Source organism: Condylura cristata, unplaced genomic scaffold, assembly GCF_000260355.1.
Source record: "Condylura cristata isolate star-nosed mole 26May11 unplaced genomic scaffold, ConCri1.0 scaffold00008, whole genome shotgun sequence".
Lineage (NCBI taxonomy): Eukaryota > Metazoa > Chordata > Mammalia > Eulipotyphla > Talpidae > Condylura > Condylura cristata.
Genome location: NW_004567109.1, coordinates 16,467,146 through 16,489,172, shown reverse-complemented (window position 1 = coordinate 16,489,172; position 22,027 = coordinate 16,467,146). Strand labels below are relative to the sequence as shown.

Here is a 22,027-nt window from a genome sequence, read left to right as displayed (position 1 = left end):
GTGATAACTTCGCTCCTCTGCACCTTCAGAGGGGTGCTTCTGTCGCGCCTGTGTGGCTACTGGAGGGCCGGGCGGGCCTTGCCGCAGGACTGTGCTCTGCCCCAGCCGCCCTCTCATGCCACCAGCACAGCTGCGTCTGCTCAGGCTCCGTCTGCCTCCTGGCTGCGGCTGCCCCGGTGGCCTGTGCAGGTGCTAAGCTCTGACCCCCTCCAGCGCCAGCAGTTTTTCAGGAACCCTGCTGCCACCCCTCCTGGCCATGTGACTGGGCCTGCTAATCTGAGGCATAGTGAGCTTGACTTCAGAGCCAGGGGCCTGGAGAGAAAGCTCTGTGTTGTACACACAACCTGGTTTTACGACATTCTTTTGCCATTTGTCGGGCAGGATTTGCTGCAGGCAAATGATCTCTGCATTCTGTATTCACCTCATTGCTGTCCAACTCCGGCTCTAGCTGAGGGACCGGAGCTAGAAGTCTTGTGATTCAAGTGCTCCCCTGTTCAGGTCCAGAGAACGGGGAAGTCAGTCATTGGCACACTGAGGATAGAAGCTCTGCTTGTCCTCCATGTCCTCTGAAGTCAGGTCTTCATGGCTACTTATTGTAGAGGCGAACAGAGTGAATGGCCAGCACCATCACCATCTGACGTACCCATAATTATTAAGAGTCTCCTGCTCTACCAACTGAGCTAGCTAGGCTTGTGGTGGCTCCCACAACTGAAAGTTAGGATTAAGGTGTTGTTCTAGTCTACTCAGTTTCTGCCAGATCTGTAACATACTAAGAGCATCGCGGCTGGTTCTGAAGTGACCTGGGTTATGCATAGCTGATGCTGAAGAGCGCTCAGTCTTCCTGGACAGATCTTGTAAGAGCCTCCCTGCCTCTGCCTCAAGAGGGCCCCCACCTTTCCAAGTGCCTGAAGCTGACATACATGTTTTAAAAGGACCAGAGAAAACCAAACTCCAGCCTTTGGGAGCTTGACATTATGTGCTGTCTCCCCTTTGCTGGAAAAATCCCTGCCATAGAAGGGAAAAATGGGCCAAGGAATGATGATTGTTTATATAGTCCTTCATTCAGAAATCCCACTCCTGTAGGCCGACACCAGCTTAGCTGCTCTCAAATTATTTTAGATTCAGAAAGTAATATGCACATTTTAGCAGGTGCCCAGTTGCTTGTTTGGCAACCTGGGAGATCTGAACTCTTTCCATGGAAGGTGGAGACCACGGGCCCCATCCATCCAGCATACTAGACATTAAAGACCTGTACACTGTGGAGTTTGGAACTAGACAGGCACCTGAGACATTGCCCCCTTCCTAAAGAAACCCGCTCTGGCTGTGTTGAGAAGGGCCTTCATCCCTCTGAGAGCTATTTCTGCCAGAGCCATGAATGAGACAAGAATTGAGAGACAACCTAGAAATTAAAACACGTGTTACTGATGACTTCCCTTGCTGTTCTGTTCATTCTGATCTAAATACAAGGCCCTTTGTGATCAGCTTCAGGAAGGCTGGATTTGCCCTCCACTCCCCTTCTCACCCCTTGCTCCCCTTCAGGGAAACTTGGCTTTACTTCACTCACACCACCCCTACCACACTTGGTGTCCTGGCTTCCACCTTTCTGATTCAGTTGCTTAACCCTTCAGGAAGGCACTTGAGGCCTGTGGGAATGGCCAGCAGCAGTAGAGCTCCAGACTGTAGAGACTTTTAAGGGAGGAGAAATTCCAGAGTTGGAGTACTTCTTTGTCTTTTATCTTGCTTCAGGGCCAGCAGGGCAGGTTTCTGCAAGTTTCCCTGTTAAGCTGCTTTCCTCCAAGCTGACCGCAAAGCAGTCTGGGAGGACGGGAAGCAGATTAAATTAATCTCAGTGTGTTGCACTTGGCAGGGGGTTAGATTGTGTTTGGTCATTCCAGAAATAGCCCCCAAGACGACTGCAAAGATGAACAGCTGCAGACTTTGTGTGCGCACCAGAGCCTGTCCCTTGGACTCTCCTCCTGTAACCTGTCCCAAAATTGTCATGGGCAGTGATAGTTTTTAATGTTAGGATGAAAGGACCTATTCATTGATTATTTATTTGTTCTCTGAAATAAGATTCCTTCTTTTCCCAACTTAGATTCCAAAGTCTTTGCTTTCCAGCGTCAAGCATCATCTCTGAGCTGGTGACTGTGTCTGCTCACTACTATATTTGGCAAAGAACTGGACCTCAAGAGTTATCCCCTGGTCTTACCCACATCCGAGAGTGTGGGGGGTGAGCACAGAAAGGGAAGAGCCAAAGGAGACAAGATTACCAGAGGCTGCTTGATGATGACTATCAATGAAAAAAGAAGGCAGGAGACATCCCAGAATTCAGAGCAGAACGACTTCCGAAAAGGCTGTAGACCTTAATTCATAAACTAAAACAAGCAAGTCACTTACTTCTTCCACTGTACTTCCAGTCAGAAAAGTGACTGTGTTTATAGAAATGAAATTTTACTATGCAGATCTCTTAGATCAGCAGACTCAATGAGTTACTATTGACTAGGTGCCTGATTTCAAAAGCTGTAGACAAAAAGACCTAGGATGATGAACTTCCACAACCTTTTCACATCTGGAATAGTTGAAAGAGCAGAGGGTGACACTGAGGTCACCGTGGCCATCCTGCATGGGCCAAGAGCACGTCCTAGCAGGCCTCTCTGCTGCCGTCCTCTCGCCCAGAGCGCACTGTGGCTGTCTGTCAGGGTGCTGTGTGGCTGGCCTTCTTACAGCCTGTGAGGGGCCACCTTGCAGGCTTGGCGAGGGGAGCACTGCCCCTAGTTCGCTTGAGGGAGAGACCAGCCTCTACGCCAGGTCATTATACAAATACAACAACCTTGTTCTGTGTGCTCTTGAGCAGAGCCAGGGTAGGTGGGCAGAAATTAATGGGAGCTAGATGCTTGGCTCATAAAAAAACTTTTCAGCCGAACTGCCCAGGATGGGAACAAACGAGGTCTTTTGTCACTAGAGTGAGTCAAACAAGGGCCAAAAAAAAATGATTGGGTGGCAATCAGAGAAAGTCCAAACACTGGGATTGAAGTGGACTTCCTAATTCTGGGAGCCTATCAACTGTAGCTCACTAGTCAGGAGTATTTTACTAGGCTTTTAATTAGGAAAACCGCCTTCTAAAAAATTTCATATACTCAACATTTACAGCAGAAAACTAAATGCAGTTGATTGTATGATTAACGCATCCTTCTAGTTACTCATGGATTGTTAAGGAGTTTTCCCCCCACTCCCAAATACCTTTATAATTTAGAACAACTAATTCTAAAAGGGGGAAATTTTCCATCTCTACAAGAGTCAGAACTCTCTTATTTTTTCCAAATGAATATAAACAGGGTTTTTTTCTAATTCTGCTCATGTGATGGCCTTAAGCAAAAATTACCTTTAAAAACTCTTATCAATCACATCTCTTGGATAAATCCAATTCAACTCTGAAATTTATTGTGGCTGCTGCAGAACTCCAGGGGTGTATCGTTGCCAACTCTTTTCACCAAAAGATATTCTAGTTCCTTACTGGGATTAGTAAGAAAATGAACCAGTTTTTAAACCTTGCTTGAAATGGGTTTGTTTTCTCCGTGCTACATAATTAGACACTGAATTCTTATTTTTGTGGTGTAGTTTTAGATCTTTAATTGTAGTAACAGCTTCTTCATATAAGTACTTGCTCAAAAATTGCTTAGTAAATGTTGTAAATAACTTTTACACATGCATTGGGTCATGTATAATATAAGGAGGCTTGTTGCAATTTTTAAAAAATGACATTTTTCTTCCTTTAGGAAGTTGCAGGTTAAAGGCAGCCTAAGCTCACACAGTTGGTGGTGGTAGAGATTGGCCCTAGGAAAGGGGGTGGTCGCAGTAGTGGGCTGTGAAGAAGCTCCTGAGAGGTCAGGTTTGAAGTAGACAAGGGGAGGACCCAGTTGCCGTGTGGTGGTTCTGAGCAGGCATTTCTCACTTCAGGGATTCCGGAGAGGAGGGCAGGAGTCTGTGGTTGGTTGAAAATCAGATCGGGTGTGGAGGTGGACAAGGAGCTTGATAGAGAGCACTGCCTAGAAAAGTAGCCCAGGGACCTCAGCTCTGCTAGAAGAGTTCTTGGTGGGATAGTAGAGGACCTGTGACCAGCTCCCATTGGAGTGCCTACTTGCGGCTTGGCCTTCAACTCTCCTACTTCAGCTCTTGGCCTTCATTAATTTTGTACTTGGACATTTCACAGGATGCTTAAAAATCTAACCCTTGTCTAAGGAACCTCAACAGAAGATTCCTTTAACCTCTCCCCCAACCCCCCACACCCCAAGCCCATTCCTAATGCAGTAGTTTGTCGTGACTTCAGAGGTCATCTTACTCAGCGGAGTGTTACTGTTTGTACAGATCAATACTGACCAAAGTCTTAACTCCTCAGAGACAGAATTCTTGTCTCTAGCCTGGCTGGCTGTCCTTAGCACAGTTGGGAAGTCAAGAAACACTGCTAGCCGCTGAGGTGCACAGCTGCAGAGCTGACCACGGCCCGCTGGGTGGTGGGTATTGAAACTGCACCACTTCAGTTGCTGAGGGAGGGGGCCGCTGGGTTTGTGGTGTTTGGCTCCGTGGACAAAGCCAGGTGGTTTCGTGGCCTAAACTCTGGGTCTCACTGCCTGCTGTTTCCTCTCCCATACAGAGACAGGGCAGGGCATTGTTCATGCACTGACCGACCTCAGCAGCCCCGGCATGACCTCAGGGAACGGAAACTCTGCCTCCAGCATCACCGGCACTGCCCCCCAGAATGGTGAGAATAAACCACCACAGGCCATTGTGAAACCCCAAATCCTGACGCATGTTATCGAAGGGTTTGTGATCCAGGAGGGGGCGGAGCCTTTCCCGGTACGGACTACTTCTTTTCCCCTCTTTTTTTTTTTTTTTTAATATATTTTGGATGTATATTAGAATATTTTTACATTTCTATGTAAAATTTCCAAAAAATGTGAACAGTTTGCTCTTCCTTGCTAACGTTCCCCGAAAAGAATGCTAGTCATTTTCTTTCCAGGATTGAGTATCTTCCTGAGGTCTGGAGGGGTCTAATTGGGAGTAATTGGTGGCGAGGCCTTTGGCTAGGCGTTTTCACACACATGCTGCGCCATGTCTGTCTGGTGACATGACGCTGTGGGTAGAGGGTATTCAAGTTGGGGTGTTTGGTGCAAGGGTGGGGACTTTGGGAAATGAAATGCCTCGCTCGGTTTTGAAAGCCAAAACCTCTGAATGGCTAGAACAAACAGAACCTGTACTGAATAGGGTTGCCAGTATATCAGAAATGAAGAGAACTGGGTTGCAGCCTGATGCTCTTTCTCTGGGAACAGCCTGAGACTGAAGAACTTCAGAAAGGGCACAGTAGGGTGTCTGCCGGTTAAGCATAATGTCAAAGAGAAAGACAAAGGAGTCAAGAAGATGGTTTATCAGAACAGAGTTCCCACAGCTGACTGCAGCATGCGCTGGCGAGGACAGGTGGCACTGCTCTGTGGGAGGAAGGGCCCAGAGCCAATCGCAGCCTCCTGTGATAACATTGTGACTGTCGAAGGCACACCCTCTTCACGGGATGCCATCTGCCTCTTGCTTACACTCTGGATCCATGAGTTGCTTGAACAGTCGGCAAGCCTCAAAGCTGGATTAACTGAGATGGTGGAATTATCTTCAGAAAGTACCAAAGACAAATAGGTCCTTGTCCTCGTTTCCTCTGGAGGTTGCTCAGGATGGAGCATCTTAACATCTTCACTCCAGCATTGCCAGCCCCCTTCCCTCAGTAGACTGGGTCCTCCCTTAGCCTGCTGGAGAAACACCAGAAACCAGCTGATTGCAGGTTGGATGCAGATGAACCTCCGCCAGCATCCTAGAGTTCTGACGTCAGAACTCAGAGGCAGCAAAGACAAAGTGAGTCGGTCGGTCCAGGCATTCACCCCACGAGCATTTGCTCTTTGGCCAAGACCATGTGGTCCTGTGCTTTGTGGCTGCCTGTACCTCTGGCCTGGGCTGGGCACTGGTAAGGGGGAGAATCGTGAAAAGTGAAAAACTGGCTGCTGTGTCTACTTCAGGTGTACACAAGAACAAACCACCTCAGACTCCACCTGCTGCTGATGTGTGGAGGGTGGTCCCAGCACATGTTCTGCAGGTGTGGAAAACCTGGCCTCTGCCACCGTCCCTTAGACACTGGGAAGAGCAGCTGTTTGCCCCAGCTGTCCGTTGGGCCTGGACTGACACCATTCCTGTACTGTGGTGCCCACGGGCATCCTACCCCATGAGCCCAATGGCAAAATAGGACCTCAAGCAGGGCACACTTGGGTGATGAAATAGGGGCTGGCGTCATCACCTGGATGCTTTATACATGTGATTTTAATGCGGCTGGATAGCAAGGAAGCTTCTCCCACCTAACCCTCATGGCCTCCATGTCACTTTGTCCTCTAGGTGGGACGCTCGTCCCTGCTGGTGGGGAATCTCAAGAAGAAGTATGCACAGGGGTTCTTGCCTGAGAAACTTCCACAGCAGGATCATACTACCACCACTGACTCCGAGATGGAGGAGCCCTATCTCCAAGGTAGGCACCTCAGACCCTGAGTACTGAGGCCTGGACTCCGTAGAGCAGGAATTAGGCAAGGCTAGGAAGGCAGAGGCTTCACACTTTCTTTCTTGGTCTTGGAGGAACTCTGAGCCAGGGAATATGTAAACATGTCCGCCTGCTAAACATGGCTCCCAGCCCCGCTAAACATGGCTCCCAGCCCCTTCTCAGCCTCCTGCCCCACTCTGGCCAACCACAGAATTCTAAGAGATGCTTTTGCTGTGAATCACTGGCATGTACAGGAAGGAGGGTAGAAGCAGCCTACGCAGGTGAGTAGCACTGCACGAGGGCAGGGGCGGCCCCAGGCACAGTGGCGGCTGGGCAAGGACTACACTGGCCACATTAGCCACAGACTAGATGGTGCTGCTGCCTCAGTCCCAAACTCCTGGGCTCAGTATCCAGGCCAGCAGCCCCTTAGGTCAGGATAGGATAGGGTAATTGCAGGTCAGCAACAGCCTCCAGAGGGTTCTCTTTGAGCTGCCTGCTCTCCTCAAGGGTTGTGAGGATGGGGTGCTGATTCTCCCATCTCCTCTGTGACATGCCTCAGGCTCATAGCACTTAAAATACTGTCACATGTCCAGGTGGTGTCGCCTGAGGGAACTTTCAGGAACAGTGACGAAAGCCGTATGGTATCTCCCGACTGCCACACGTCATGTGTGGAAACACAGGAAGAGGCGGAACACAGTGGGGAGGCCTGGTGGTGGCTGCTGTCTGTCCTGCGGGAATCGCTCCTTCTCCATACTTACCAGTTTCCATGCTTTTCAGAATCCAAAGAGGAGGGTACTCCCCTCAAACTCAAGTGTGAGCTCTGTGGCCGGGTGGACTTTGCCTACAAGTTCAAGCGTTCCAAGCGCTTCTGTTCCATGGCATGTGCAAAGAGGTGAGTGGCCTCAGCCCTTTTGCTATACTGAGCCCCTTCCCTTTGCTCAGGCCCTTGCTCCCGAGCCCCTCCTCCCTCAGGACTAGTCCACCCCTGGGAGTGGGGGTGCTCTAGGAGCACCTGAATCTACTTGTTTCTCAAGCTGCTTGCACACAGCAGCAGATCACTAACTGCATGGAACCGGAAGTCCTGTGAGCCGTTCAGGGAAAGCAGAGTCCAAGGGAGGAAGCATTGCTTTAGGTTGGCTGACCCTCCTGGGCCCGCTGGCACCCTCCTTTCTTCTTCCCCTCAGCCTTGGGGTAAGCTGCGACCAGAAGCAACTCAGGCCTCTGCAGCAGCGCACACGTTTCCTCTGTGAGCACTCAGTGACCGTGAGAGGCCAAAGCCATGTGCTTAGGCCCTGCTGGGTGCAAGGCTCTGCCCGCGGTGGGTGTGTGGGCCCTCTAATCTTCAGAGTCATGGGAAAGGCTGGCAAGGCTCACGAGGAAACTGAGGCACAAAGGCGCATTAACTGTGCCTGACATCCTACAGCTGGGGATTTAGACTCCTCTGACTAGGACCCATGTGTTCTTTGTACCAGCAAGGTAGACAAGGTGGCTAGCTTTGAAGCCCTGAGCCCCTGAGAGGAATCTCTATCCTCAGGCAGAGGCACCCTACATGTCCTCAGCAGTCATTTCCTTCAGGGCACCTTTGGGAAGCTCTGTTGGGACAGTGGTTTCCTGTCACAGGTAACATCTGCTTAAAACCCATCAGCCCTGGCTCTTCTCCAAGATCCAGGTGATGCTGAGTGTTCTGTGTGCATTAACTCATGTTATTGGTGTATCAGTTTCCAGAAGTGAGTGTTACCACCCCCACTCCAGGTAAGGGAACAGGCTCAGAGGCTATGTGGCCCAGAGTCCCAAAGTGACTCACACAGTGAGGGATGAACTCAGTATTGGAAAGAATCGTTGGCTCAAACCTGGCCAGAGAACTTGGCTGCACCTACTCTGCCGGGCTCACATGCCCCCACAGCTGACTCCCCGTACCCTCACTCTGACAGGTACAATGTGGGATGCACCAAGCGAGTGGGCCTCTTCCACTCAGACCGAAGCAAACTGCAGAAGGCAGGAGCCGCAACCCACAACCGCCGTCGGGCCAGCAAAGCCAGTCTCCCAACGCTCACCAAGGACACCAAGAAGCAGGTGAGAGGCCAGCCAGGCGGAAACGCCCTTTCCAGTGTGGCGCGGGAGCCTTGCATGCCCTTTCAGAGGCTGATTTCAGGCTGCACACTATGTGCTCCTTTCTCTATCCGAGGTCAGCCTGCCCATGGCCCGTAACTGGGCCCTCGCTTAGACCAAACGTACGAATTGACTTTCCCTTGACATCATCATTTCGCTGGGGCTGGGGGGCTGAGTTTGCTCTGCCTGGTCCTGTGAAAGGACAGGCTTTCCCAGTGAGCTCCTGTCTCTTGTGGAAGCTGGGTGAGGCGACGACCTGTCTACCCTTTACCTTTCACCTTGCTGTCTCAGTAAGCATGAGAGCTCTGAGTTCTTGGGGTTCTATACCAAGAACATTCCTTCATTAACTAATTTTCAGCACCAGCTGTGCCAGGATCTAGGCTCTGAGTTGCCTAAAGAATCCCACAGCCTACTGTTAGAGAACCTCATCTGTATTTTGTTTCTATCATAAACTGCTAAGAAGCCGATGAAAGCTATAGTCCAAGATGTCTGCACTTGAGAATGACCGCCGCAGATGGCTCCTAGAGCAGCCCGCAGCACGTGGAGCCTGGTTTAAAGTCCACGTCTCGCAAAACAGTAGGCGCATCACCAGGCGTGTCAGTGCAGTGTGGTATATACTCAGGGTCAGAGAGAAGACGGCACGGCAGGTGGCTTTCGGCCTAGGAATTCAGAAGTGTAGGTCCAGACCGCGGTGGAAAGGGAGTGTAGCCTGCCTCTGCCCGCCCCTCGGCCACAGGTGGTATATCCCCTCCGTCCTTAAAACCGTTTCTTCTCCCAGCCAACAGGCGCTGTACCCCTCTCAGTCACTGCTGCCCTGCAGCTGACGCACAGCCAGGAGGACTCCAGCCGTTGCTCAGATAACTCAAGCTACGAGGAACCATTGTCACCCATCTCAGCCAGTTCATCCACCTCTCGCCGGCGGCAAGGCCAGCGGGACCTGGAGCTCCCCGACATGCACATGCGGGACCTGGTGGGCATGGGGCACCACTTCCTGCCGAGTGAGCCCACCAAGTGGAACGTTGAAGACGTCTATGAATTCATTCGCTCTCTGCCAGGTAAAGTGCCGAGGAATGCCATGCCTTCCTGGAACAATAAGGAATGAGAGGGCATGGAGACATCACCTTCCACCCCCAGGAAGGAACTAGGGGGCAGAGATGACAAAGATGAGAGGTTCCCACCTGCAAAAGCTTATATTCTAGGTTAGAACACAACTTTAAATATTCTGCAGCTGCATGATACCCTTACTGGCATGGTATGTAATCTGTGGGGCAGGTTGAGAGGGGAGCCAAGTGGAATTGCAGCAAATCTGTCAAAGAAAATAGCAAAGTTAAGGGCATCTAAGCTGAGTAACAGCTGGCAGGCCAGTGCTAGCTGGGGAGACTGCATCCAGGAGCAGCGTGGGGATGGGAAGGTCCATGGTGCAGTCGGCTGTGAGTGACCCCGAGGGTTAGGATCCAAAATGGGTCTTGAAAGTGAAGCCTTGTGTGATTTATGGGCACTCTCACTGGCACCTTAAAACTTCTGTCTACTGCCTTTTTCTGTTTTGGCCGTTCTAACTCGGTTACTGACTAGGTCAGACGTTGATGGAAACCACAGTATCTGAGCCAGAGATGCGCAGACCTCAGTGGCTAAGAGCAAGACTTCCTAGGCCTGGGCTCAGACCCAGGCTCTACCTCTTGGTTCAGTGTATTATCAGTCACTGCATTCCCCCAAATTTGTTATTTGGGAGTCAGCTGTGCATTTCTGAGTAGGGTGTCTGAGAGGCTGCATTCGAGATGTTGGCTGAGGCGGAAGTCACCGTCATGCTTGGTTGGCGCTGTGAATCCTTCTAGGTGCCACACCAGTATAGCTGGCAAGTAGGATATACTGTTGGCAGAAGGCCTCGGTTCCTCTCCACATGGGTGTCTTCAGGACACTCATGCAGGTTTTTGCATGACGTGGCAGCCATCTTCCTCACAGACAGTAGTCCATGAGCGCCAGGTGGAAGCCACTGTGCCCTGTTTGATCTGGCCTCGGAAATCTCAGGCTTTCGCTGCCAGATAATAGGCACTCTGAGAGCACGCAGGGTGTAGCAGGGAAGCCATGGTTACCAGGAGACTGGTTCCCATGGCTCACGCGGACCCCTGTTCCTCCCAGGAGTCTCAGCCTCTTACAGTAGCAGTTTCAGATCCAGGATCTCACCATCTGCTCAGGTCAGGCACAGATGAAGCCGGTTGGGGTCTGCCGCCTCAAATGTGGCTCCTCATTCTAAAGACCGGAAACTCCAGACAGCCTCTGTTTCCCTCCGCACATCCAAGGTGGGGGAGGTAGAGGCTCCCTGCTGCAGACATGCCCGCTCAAAGGGGGCGCGGGAGTCGCTGGTCCATGCCAGTTCTGAGCTCCAGTAGGATTGTCTGCCTTTTCCTGATGGAGACTGATTAGGCCTGGGAGTAGTTCTTTTTCACTTTTGGTTCCACCCTCTGTATCATCCTTCCTGTTTCACGAAAGGAAAGTTCTCAGTGGAGCTGTTACTCTATGCTTGCTACTTCCTGCTGCTTTTTACTTTGTATGACCTCTGACCCTTTCTGTCCAAGCCAGCAGTATTTCTGCTAATACAGCGCTCAAAATCTTTGCTGACTGCCTGTGAGGCTTGCTAGCATTCACTCCTTCAGACAAAAACCATACCAGAAATGTCTTCAGGGTAAGCCATACTCTAGTTTGGTTGCTTCTGGAGCCGAGGGATAGTCTCCTTAATACTCTCAGAAGCCGGGTATTAAGTGGGGAGAGCTGAGGCAAGCCTGAAAATGCCGGTCCTTTGATTTCCCAGCTCCCTGGCGCAGCACCTTTGAGCCTTCTGAGGTCTTAATGAGGTTTCAGTCACATGTCCTTTTCATCTTGAGGCCACAATCTGACCTCTGCCTAGAAACCATTTAATTTTAGCATCATTTACCTTCCGGAGAGGCGAGGGATTTTAAAAATAAAACCAGCAAATCCTGACTCCTTTACCTTCTCTCAGCACTTGCCTGCCTGTGTCTAGTTAGATCACTGAGGTCACCAGGTTCACTAGACTATCACCATAGTGACGCAGCAACTGTGTTGTTAACTTCCTATCGTCCCATCACAAGGATCCCCTTTCCTCTAATTTCCAGTGACCATTTCTGCAGTTTCCTAAAAGACCAGTGAGCTTCTGCTTAGTCTCTCAGAGCACATTCTTTTCAGCGCCCTTCCAGCACCAGCCCTGCTAGCCCCAAGGCCATGCCCACACGTTTAGGGTTCTGTTGTAGCAGTTCCCTTACGAGGTACCAGACTGCATTACTCATCTATTGCTGTGAAACAAATCACCCCAAAAACCTAGGGGCTTAAAACAGTTATTTCCAGGATTTGGTGGTAAGAGTGTGGTAGCTATGACCATTCCTGTTCAGGGCTTCTTACAAGGAAAGTCTCAGTCACGGTCTCACCAGAGCTCCACGTCTCTGGAGGATACACTTCCAAGATGCCTCACTCACGTGACCAGGGAGTGCTGGCTATGGCCAAGGCCTCAGTTCCTGTCCACAGGGCCTCTTCCAGAGGGCTGTTTGAGAGTCCTCTTGATATGGGGGTTGGCTGACTCCAAAATTAAGTCATGCACAAGAGCAAGGTGCAAGCTGCTGTGCCCTTTCATTAGGAAATCACTTATTGTCATTGCCACTGCTGCTCATTGGCTACCAGGTCAGCCCAGTTCGTTGAGAGGAGAATTCTGAACAGCCGTGCATGCATAAGGTGAGGGTGACTAGGGTTTGCCTTGGTGCCTGGCTACTCTGGGCAAGTCCCTCAGCCTGTCTCAAGCTGGAAATAAGAATGGGTAACACCTTCCTCAGGTGTGGTCACGAAAACTTGAGGAGGTGAGGTAGCTAAAGAGCAGTGACTGCCCGGAGAGGATCCTGGTGGTGCTAACTGATCCTCTGTTTGGTGGTGTCACCGTAGGCTGCCAGGAGATAGCAGAGGAATTTCGTGCCCAGGAAATTGATGGGCAAGCTCTGCTGCTGCTCAAGGAGGACCACCTGATGAGCGCCATGAACATCAAGCTGGGGCCGGCCCTGAAGATCTACGCCCGCATCAGCATGCTCAAGGACCCCTAGGCTGCCGCGCAGCCTGGCCCAGGCTCCTCCTCCCGACTGGGCAGAGCCAAACAGACGTTCCTGAGGGCCCAGAAACGGGGCCAGTGGAGGGAAGAGGCTCTCCTATGGGGCATGCTGGTGGGGAGGTCTTGACACCTCCTCAATGGCTCTCAGGGGCCTCTCTCTCTGTGGGAGGGGCAGAGAGGCAGGTGGCACAGAAGATGGGGCTTTATGCTTGTAAATATTGATAGCACTGGCTTCCTCCAAAGTCCCAATACTCTAGCCCCGCTCTCTTTCCCTCCCTCTGTCCCCCATTTTCCAGGGGGTATATGGTCAGGGCTCCCCAACCTGAGTTGGGGCACTTCCCAGGGCAGCCATCAGGCCTACATAGAGGCCTTGGATGCCCTTGCCTGCCTTCCTCCCACTTCTTTCTCCAGGCCTGGCTGACTCTTCCGTTGCCAGCTTCTCCCCCTTCAGCCTGTTTCTGAAGCAGCCAGGGGATCTCCCCCATCATCCTCTGCAGGTGGAGAGAGAGAAGCTGGGCCCAGTTTGGCCAGGCCTGCTGGCACAGACGCCTTAACGCTGTGTGTATGACTGTATGACTGTGTGGGAGCCTGGACTGACAGATAGGCCCAGAGCCCCCCCTCTGGCATTTCCAGGTGTTTTGTAGCAAACAGCCACTTAGTGCTTTGTCCTGGACTCCACTCAGCCTCAGGATGGGGAATAGAAAAGACGGGCAGCTTCAGTGCAGAGGCGAGATCAGAGGTGAGGATTAGATGTTCCTTTCCAGACTTGACAAGTGTCTCCAAAGCCCCTTACCTGCACCGTGAAGCACCAGCTGTCCTGCTGTGTCACAGACCGCATTAAAGAACACGCCGGTGGGCGGGGGCACAGCCAACAGGCCTGTCCTCAAGAGCCCGCACTCGTGCCCAGGGAACATCTGAGGGGAGACAAGAGCTGGAGTGACCACTGATGAGAAGAGGCAGCCTCTGGCCTCCTGCTCCCACACTTTGCCTCTCGAACTTGCTAGCAGTGATTTGAGCTCCCTGTGGAGCGGCAGGGCAGGAAAGGCGAGGGCCTGCCTCCGCCGCGCCCTGCCCTTGCGGGCCCCGGGCTCTGCCTAGAAGAGGGTGGGCGCCCTGCTCGGCTTGTTCTGCCCCACTCACACCCCTGGCAGGGTTGGAAATGAAGGACTTTTTTAACCTTTTGTTTTTGTTTTTTCAAAATAAACCAGTAAAATCTGTTTCTTCTGTGCCTTTCTCCCCTGGGGATGTCTGTCTTCAGTCCTTGGTGGCTACTTTTCTCCCATAAGAGAGGGGTGAGTCCTTGGGTAGGGCAGGGATGACACTTAGCTGGCCTGCATGTCCACCGCACTGCGGCAGGCCTCGGTCATCTGACAGCACTCAGCCTGGCTCACCAGAACCCCGTGCCTCCTGTTCACATGGGCATCCCTGGTGGTGAGGTACACTCCCGCTGGGGACAAGCAACCGGAACACCTGGGCTAGAACCCATGCTCCCCAGCCCTGGGCAGTCACCTTCAGCTCTGCGTCCGGACAGCTGGTCACTCGGCACTTGATGGGCGTTGCTCGAATGCCGAAATGGTCACTAGCATCTCGGCCCTGACGCCCAACCTGGCAGTAAAGGAACAGAGGCCCTTGAGACGAGGTAGCTGAGTCAAGGCAGTGCCGTCCTGCTGTCTGTCCCTGTGAGCCTGCACTCCGAAAATCAAGCTTCGTGGGAAACTTCTCCCCTGCCCCCGGGGCCCTGCCTGCGTGGAGTTTTAAGTCTCCCTGCATCTCTCCCATGTGGGGAAGGAGGCAAGCTGGCCTCCTGCGCCGGCCCAGCCCCCTTGCTTCTACCATGTGAACATGGGGTTTTAAGGCCCAGACCCAACTACTCAACCACAGCCTCTGAGGGTGGGGGCCAGGACAGAAAGCACAAGTTTTAAGAGCAAAGTCCATCGCTGCTTGGCCTTTTGGCTAAGATCAAGTGTAGTGTGTTCTTACCAGTTTAAGAGCCAAGTCCATGCCTGGGTAGCTCCTGGGGAAAGCCTGGTAAAGTGTAACCACCACCTGGAGGAGGAGAAAAGCTCATTAGCTGATTGCTGGGAGACAGGATGGGAGGACAGGCGGTGGGGGCTGCTTGAGGAGGTGGGCAGGGCCTGCAGGACCCCGCCCCAAGTGGGGGCAGTGAAGGGCATCGTGGGGGGGAAAAGGGCAGGCACACTGGGCAGGACCTGGAGTCCCCGTCTGTCAGGCAGGACAGGTCTCTCCCAGGTCTATGTATGTGGTAAAGATGGGAGCCCGAGCCCTAACAGGACATGGTGAGTTGCCTTAACAGGCCCGGACAGGCACTGTTTACATATGAAACGTCCCAAGCTGGAAGTCTGAGGAGTATGTCCTTAAATATGTATTTGCTCCTGCACAGGATTTTGCAAACCTTTTAAGATCTTGACCCACCGTTTTAACCAATGTTGCCCTTGCTAGAAATGCAACAAAAGATGAAAAATCAAAATACACACGGCTTTTCCTGATGGCACAAGCCATCAGCAGCCACTGCACATGAGTTTGATCCCCAGTCATGAGCTGACCCGCCCGCTGCTCCCCTCAGCAGTGTACTTCATCGATCTGCCTGTTCTGCTTCCCACTGCCTCTGGTGAAGACTCTCACCTCTGGCCTGTACCCCAGTTCTTGTGTGCATAAATAAATCTTCAACTTCAAAGATAAATAAAAATACACGAGTATAGATGACTGAAGCAAACAATTGCACTAATTACCCATATGGATAATACATTTTGATACTACATTTCCTGTTCATACCTTCAAAATCTTAGTCACAATGCACGAAATTGATTTCAAGGTTTACCAATGGGTCACAACATGTACTTGTGAAAACCCTCATCACAGTAAGCTTTCCAGGACCATCCCATGCTCGTTATCTCACCTGGCTCCACCTGGCCTCGGATGGCTGGCATCTGTACCTCACTTTACCAAGGACACGAAGGACTGTGGGACTGTGGGAGGTGAATCGCCGAAGTCTCAGTCAAGCACCGGAGCCACCGGGAGCCATCCAGCCCAGACAGGCAGACATTGAAGAGGGACAAAGGAGCCCCAGGTGGGAAGAGGCGCCACCACAAAACAGCCAAGGCCTGTGCAACCCTCGCTGGAGCCGAGGGGTCCAGCCCCCACCCCAGAATCAGCTTGCTCTGGCAGGTGCCAGCCCCAGGTAAATTCCTCTCTGGCAGTTTGCCCCTCCTGTGGGCGTGGCCTGCTCTGTCCCCACCTCCGCACTTCCTGCATTTCTCCCCTGGTCCCTCAGCTTCTCCAAAGGGCTCTCAAGGAGGTACTCAGGTGAGTGGGGACAGTGGGGGACAGGGACAGCAGAGGAGGACCCAGGGTCAAGGAGGAAGCACCAAGGCCAGCCCACTGGGTGCCAGCTGAGCTGTACAGATACCCCCAGGTGGGAGGGGACAACCCCAAGGTCTGAGACAGTTTCTGGAGACAGATGCTGCTGGGCGGGTGGGAGACTGCATCCTAGGAGAGCTTGTAGACCAAAGGACTTCTCTCACCTCTGAGCCCCCACTGGTGAAGCAGAGCTCAAAGGTCAGGGGTGTACCCCACTAACAGAGTGTTATCTCCCTCCCCATTGAGAGTGACTAGGATTGGAAACTTGTTCCCACTTCAATTACTGATCTTCAGCCCCTTTTTGAAAGCAAGGAGGGTGTGGGGAGCAGGGCTCAGGGTAGGACTAAAGGACCCCCTTCTGCAGGTAAGGGTGTGTTGGGGAGGTCCTGAGCAGGAGCCTCCAAGGCCTAAGGGCTCCCAGACCAAGGCACAGGAGGGGCAGGCCTGGCTCTTCGCACCTTAGGACCTGACAGTGCTCAGCTGGGCCACTTGGGGCCAGCTCTGCCCGGAAGATGAGTGAGGTAAGCAAGCATCGGCTTGCCCTGTCAGAGGGGTGGGGAGCAGCAGAGGGCAGAGGGGGCTGCTGTAGCCTTGTCCTGCCCCTGCGGCACAGACCTGCCTCCTTTCTTCCTTCCAGGCACGCAGCACGGAGGGGCAGGAAGAGAAAGAACAGCAACTTGGCCAGGGAGACTGGCAGGGAACTGAGGTGTCTGCCAGGAGGGGACCAGCCTGCAGGGAGGGTTAACAGAGCCAGGCATCCTTGGGAGATGAGCCCCAAGATGAGGGGGGACCAGGTCATAAGACACCCCAAAGCCATGCTAAGGGTCCTGGGTCAGGAGTCACAACAGACCTAAGCTCAAACCACCCACACTTACCAGTCTGGGGAAGAGAATGAGGACTAGGAATCTGCTCCAAACACCAACTGAGCGGCCAGCTCCGGGCAGGCTCCTGGACCTCGAGGTCTAACAAGACAAGAAAGGCACAGCCCTGGGGGCCGGGGCAAGTGCTGGAGTGGGCTGTGCTTTTTCAAACTCTGCCGCCAGACACCCTTGGAGCCCAGTGGGACCTCGGCCCCCTGCTGTCTCCATCTCCGGCGGTGGGAATCTGGGTGCGGTGGGTGTTGGAAACGCGACTGCGGAGGGGCCAGAACTGGCAGGTTTCTCAGGCCGGGCCGAGATGTGTGTTTTACCTTGCAGTCTCTCAGGGGGCTTACCATGACGTGGTATTTTCAGAATTGCTCTCTGTGGTTTCCTGTCATTAAAAGTAATATTAGCACCTTCTAGATCATGGAGGGCAGGGATAAAGAAAAAAATCTACTGTGACTCACTGCACAGACACCTAAGTTTTTCCTGCTAGTCTTATTTTCTAGTGCATGTTGTTATTCTTGCTAAAATGTAATCATAGTGAACATCAATTTTTAGATCCTGCTTTTTTTAAGGTTTTTGAACAAGCACTTTTCCATGTGAGCCACAGTAAGCCACTCGGCCGGACCCTATCCCTGGACACCAGGCCCCCATCAGTTATATACAGAACGCCCTTCCAGTAATGCCTCCCGCAGGCGCTCACCCCAGCCCTTTTCCCTTGGTAAAGGCCCACAGGCACCCCTCTCTCAGCCCCCACCCCTCAAGCCCCAGTTACAGTAGTCTCTTTCCTCCTCACAGTCACACCTGTGGGAAGAGACGCCCCTCCCTTGGCTCCACCCACTCCCCCAGCAGCTCTGCAGGCCCCTGCTGAGCCCTGGTCTCCCAGCGCTGCCCCCCCCCGCCCCCAGTGCACCCCACAACTCTCCTAAGCCAGCCTGCCTGCTGAAGCCTGGCTTCCTAGCCCCACCAGATGATCGGCCATCCCTCTGCCCGCTAACCAAGGATCAAGTCTTGCCCACCCTCTCCTGGACAGCCCTTCACCACCTATGTGTCCCCCACGCGCCTGACAACAGCCTGGCTCATGCCCCTGTGAGCTGACGCGAGCCTTGAGCCTGTCTTCCTGCTCCGGCCGCGGCCTCCCCGCCCACCCCAGGTCCGGCCACCTCACCCGAGCACTTGTTTCCAATAGCCTTGACTGCCACTGCCCCTGGAGGAGATACCTTCTGGGGTTCCCCAGGGTTTCCAAGATAAAGGCCAAACCCTTGAGCCCAGAAGGCCATCCTGGGGGATCTGGTCCCGGCGTACCTCCAGTCTCAGCAGCCAGGCCCTGCCTCCCCTCACCACTGCGGGGCACAGGCAGGCAGGTCCAGGTCCAGCGAGCGCGTCTTCTCCCCCCTCACTGCCAACAGCTGCTCTCCTTCAGGCCCTCTCCTCGCGCCCACTGCCTTCCCTGCCAGGATAACTTTATTCCTCAGGTCCTACCTCAATAGTCACCTCCTCCAGGAAGCTTCCCTGTCAAGGCCCAGATGCCACCCTCACATCTGCCCTCCTGGCATCTTGTATCTGTTGTAATCAAAGCTACACTGTGCCATGGTCCTGCCACCTGTCTCTTGTCTGGTCTCTGACTCTTCCCACTTGCTGGCCCCCCATGTCACCCTGACACCACCCCCTGAAAACAAAATGTACCCCCATTACCTCTAAGTCCCTGACCTTGCACAGGGCATGGCTGAGTTTGTACCCCTTATTAGGTCAAATGCATGAATGAACAGAAACCAGAGATCCTGGGCATAACCTCTTTCGCGCTGAAGATTGTCTCCTTTGAATGGATTCCCAGAGTTGGGGTTATGGGATTAGAGGAGGTGTAAAATAAAGCTTCAATTCCCGTAGCTAAGTAGCTTAGAAAAAAATTAAAAGCGATCACAGCTAGCAGGGGAGTGAGTGCCTCGCAGCTCGGCTGTGTCGTTCTTTTTGAGAAGCTCATTTTCTAAGCAAAGCACAGGCAGCCACCTTGTTCTGATTTGTATGTCTCTGGCGGTAATCAAAGCCAGGGTCGGGGTGGGTGTTTTCCATGTGTTTGCCTACTAAATGCAGGCTGCTGTGAGGACTGACCTGCTCCTCGAGCCAGCCGGGGCAGACTGACAGGTGGTGAGAGGACTCTGGGGCTGTGTGAGGGCGATCCCCGCCGGGGTGGGGAGGCTGCTGCAACAGTGCTGGTGAGCAGGTCACTGCAGGCCTGGGGGACAGGCCGGGCAGATAGGGAGGAGATCAAGAAGGCCAAGGCCACCGCTTGGGACTGCCAAAAAGTGCTGGGTGAGACCGAGGGAGAAGATAGGGTACAGCCAGGCATCTGGCTTGGCCGGGAGAACAGAAGGAAGTGCAGAGGGGCGCAGGTGGGTGCCTGCAGGAGCCATTGGCTCATGCTCCGGTCCAGGGGTGGGGATGGGGCAGCAAAGGCAGCGGCAGGAAGGCCTTGAGGGAGCCAACAGCCAGCCACGCAGGCATGGATAAATCCCAGAGTCCCCCTCCTCTGACCCAGGAATGGGACCATGAGCTCTGCTGGAAAGACCGGCCTGGTGGCATGTGGTCACTCCCTGAGGCTGGCCCTCCCTCCAGCCCAGCCCCTCATCTCCAACCCCAGACTGCTCCCTGGCCCAAGGTCAGTCTCACCACGAGCCAGGCTAAGCTACCTAGTGCGAAGTCCCCCAAATCTGTTCAAGGTCATGCCCTGTAGCACGGCTTGGAAAAGCACAGGATTGATGCTTTAATGCTCATCAGCAGCCTGACAGGGAGCTGGAGGTGGGGGGTGGGTGGGGCTGGCGTGAGCCCTGAGGCAGGACAGCCTCCACGCAGCCCAGGCAAAGGTGCAGGACCCCGCTTGCTGTGCTGGGGGCGGGGGAGGGCCAGGCCAGCAGCTCGCTGCCTGCAGGACCTGCACAGACCGCACCGTAGCCTTAGTGCAGGGCCAGGGCCTGGGCAGGAGAGTGCAGTGTGTGCTTGCACTTTGTGTCTGTCCTGAACAGAATCTGTTCTGTGCATTCAGAACACACAAATGCAGTGAAACATTAAGGGACATTAATCTCCATATACATACACAGCAGACCTGTGTGCATGTAGGGGTACAAATGCGTCGCGGATGTGTGTCCCCCCCCCGGAAGTGGAAGAGAAACGTCAGGGGGCAGATCCTGTTTGCGCTGGTCCTCTCAGGGCTGCGCCTCTACAGGCTCCCTGTCATCAGGTACAACCCCACCCCAGGCCTGGAGGGTCACCACCAAAGTGGCCATCTCAGCCCAGACATGTGTCCCTGTGGGCGCCCCTCCCTGGAAGGTGCAGAGAGGTCTCCCGAGCCAGCTGGCTGGCCCCTCACTGCTGCCCCCACCCACAGGCACCTGGAAATCCTCATCCCCGTGGGTGTCTGCCCTTCAGCTAGAATGCCACTGCTGAGACACAACTCCACAGGTCTCCTGCACCCCTGGTAAAGAGCTGTGTCCTCCCCCACATGCCTAGGAGCTGGGCACCAGCACCACTGTCCCCTCTGCTCCCCCACCCTTGCAGAGTCAGGCGCTCCACCCAGCGACACCCCCTGCCTCTCAGGTGAAGCGCTTCCAGACTGCGGTCTGTGTAGGGACTTCGGGGGCAGGGGCTGTGTCTAAGCCACAGGGTTCTGGGCTCGGCACTGGGGAGGTGGCAGTGAGCAAATACCCAGCACGTGGGTGAATGGAGCCAGGGCCCGGCAGAAGTCCTGACCTGTACCCCCTGGGGAGCCCCCATTGTTTGGGATGGCACTTTCAACCCAGACATGGCCCAACAACAGGCTACACAGTAGAGCCTCACCGTGAGACTCTTTGCCATAGGCAGGTAAGGCCTGGGGAGGGCAGGAAGGGGGTGTGCGTGTGATCTGAGGTGAAGGGCACCGTTTCCCTGGTGTCCTGGGAGACAGAGACAGTGCTCCTGGTCCCAGATCCCCAGGAGAGGGCAAGGCACCCCCTACCATTCCTCCCTGGACATCACCCAGCACAGGCAGCCAGGGCTCAGAAACAACTAAGACAGGGCAGCTGCCGGGGGCTGGGCTGGCACTTCTGGGCCTGGGGCAGGAAGTAGTGGAGTCTCTCCATGGAGGTGGCGACAGCAAGCAGCCAGAGGCAGTGGCCAGCGCCCACAGAGGCAGCGGCTCAGGCGCAACACATGACCAGGGTACCAGGTGCACCAGGTACTGAGGCGGGGGTGGGGGGGTGCTGGGGAGCTGAGGGTTCCTGCAAGGGAGAGAATCTGAGCTGGGTAAAGAGGGAAGAGAGAGGAGGAGGCCCCTGAGAAACTCCAGGGGTCAGTGAGTGGGGCGTGGGAGTGGCATCACAGGTGGGGCTCCCAGCACAGGACAACGTGATAAAGACCAACACAACGTGGAACTCAGGGCGTCAGAATCCTGGAATTTCTAGACCAGGAGTCTCTGGCCCTGGGGCTATGGCAGGAACACCCTACTTGCACCCAGAACAGACAGTGGGCACCGAGGCCCTTGGAGAGGCCTAGGCCCTGAGAGAAACCAGGGCCCCAAGCAACTACGAAGTTCTGTCCCGGCTGATCCACCAGGGCTTGTTCCAATCTGCCCCCTTACTTCCCAGGGGCTACTCCTTTCTGTCTTGGGGTGCGGATGGGGAGTGGGGAGGGGCGGAGGTGCAGTTGTCTAGGGCCTCTGACAAGGGTAATGTGCCTGGAGGAGGCCCCAGGGCACCGCTGACTCTGGGCCCCCCTTCCCCTCCCCCCCACTCCTCCACCGGCACCCACGTACCTGGAGAAGTACCCGGCGCGCTTCCTGGAGACGGCGAGCAGCACTTCATGGTGAGCCAGCGCGTGGTGTGCTTCGTGTTCACTGAGCGCCCGGCGCTGTGCCCAGGTGGCGCTCGCCCCGGCCGCAGGCTTCGCTAGCGGCCTGGCAAGACGTGTCCATGCAGCGCAGGCAAACGCTGCACGCGGCGCTGGGCGGGCTTCTGGGCCGCGACGCGCACTTCGTGTTCC

At 54.1% G+C, this 22,027-nt stretch overlaps 2 protein-coding genes across 5 annotated transcripts in view; both read left to right on the top strand.

Moving 5' to 3' along the window:
* The window catches only part of PHC2 (polyhomeotic homolog 2 (Drosophila)), an 83,562-nt gene extending 69,567 nt beyond the window's left edge, over window positions 1-13,995 (top strand). For all 4 annotated transcript variants that reach the window (XM_012722459.1, XM_012722458.1, XM_004678764.2 and 1 more), the window contains 6 exons: window positions 4,652-4,854; window positions 6,427-6,556; window positions 7,343-7,457; window positions 8,497-8,638; window positions 9,453-9,729; window positions 12,617-13,995. In XM_012722459.1, coding sequence (XP_012577913.1) covers window positions 4,652-4,854; window positions 6,427-6,556; window positions 7,343-7,457; window positions 8,497-8,638; window positions 9,453-9,729; window positions 12,617-12,771 — 1,022 coding nt within the window. In that variant the 3' untranslated portion in view covers window positions 12,772-13,995. The remainder of the gene's footprint in view (window positions 1-4,651; window positions 4,855-6,426; window positions 6,557-7,342; window positions 7,458-8,496; window positions 8,639-9,452; window positions 9,730-12,616) is intronic.
* A 5,568-nt stretch (window positions 13,996-19,563) lies between these two features.
* A3GALT2 (alpha 1,3-galactosyltransferase 2) overlaps window positions 19,564-22,027 on the top strand; it is a 3,237-nt gene continuing 773 nt past the window's right edge. Inside the window, 6 exon segments of the mRNA XM_012722101.1 lie at window positions 19,564-19,673; window positions 20,400-20,499; window positions 20,742-20,872; window positions 21,797-21,831; window positions 21,834-21,905; window positions 21,938-22,022. Coding sequence (XP_012577555.1) covers window positions 19,564-19,673; window positions 20,400-20,499; window positions 20,742-20,872; window positions 21,797-21,831; window positions 21,834-21,905; window positions 21,938-22,022 — 533 coding nt within the window.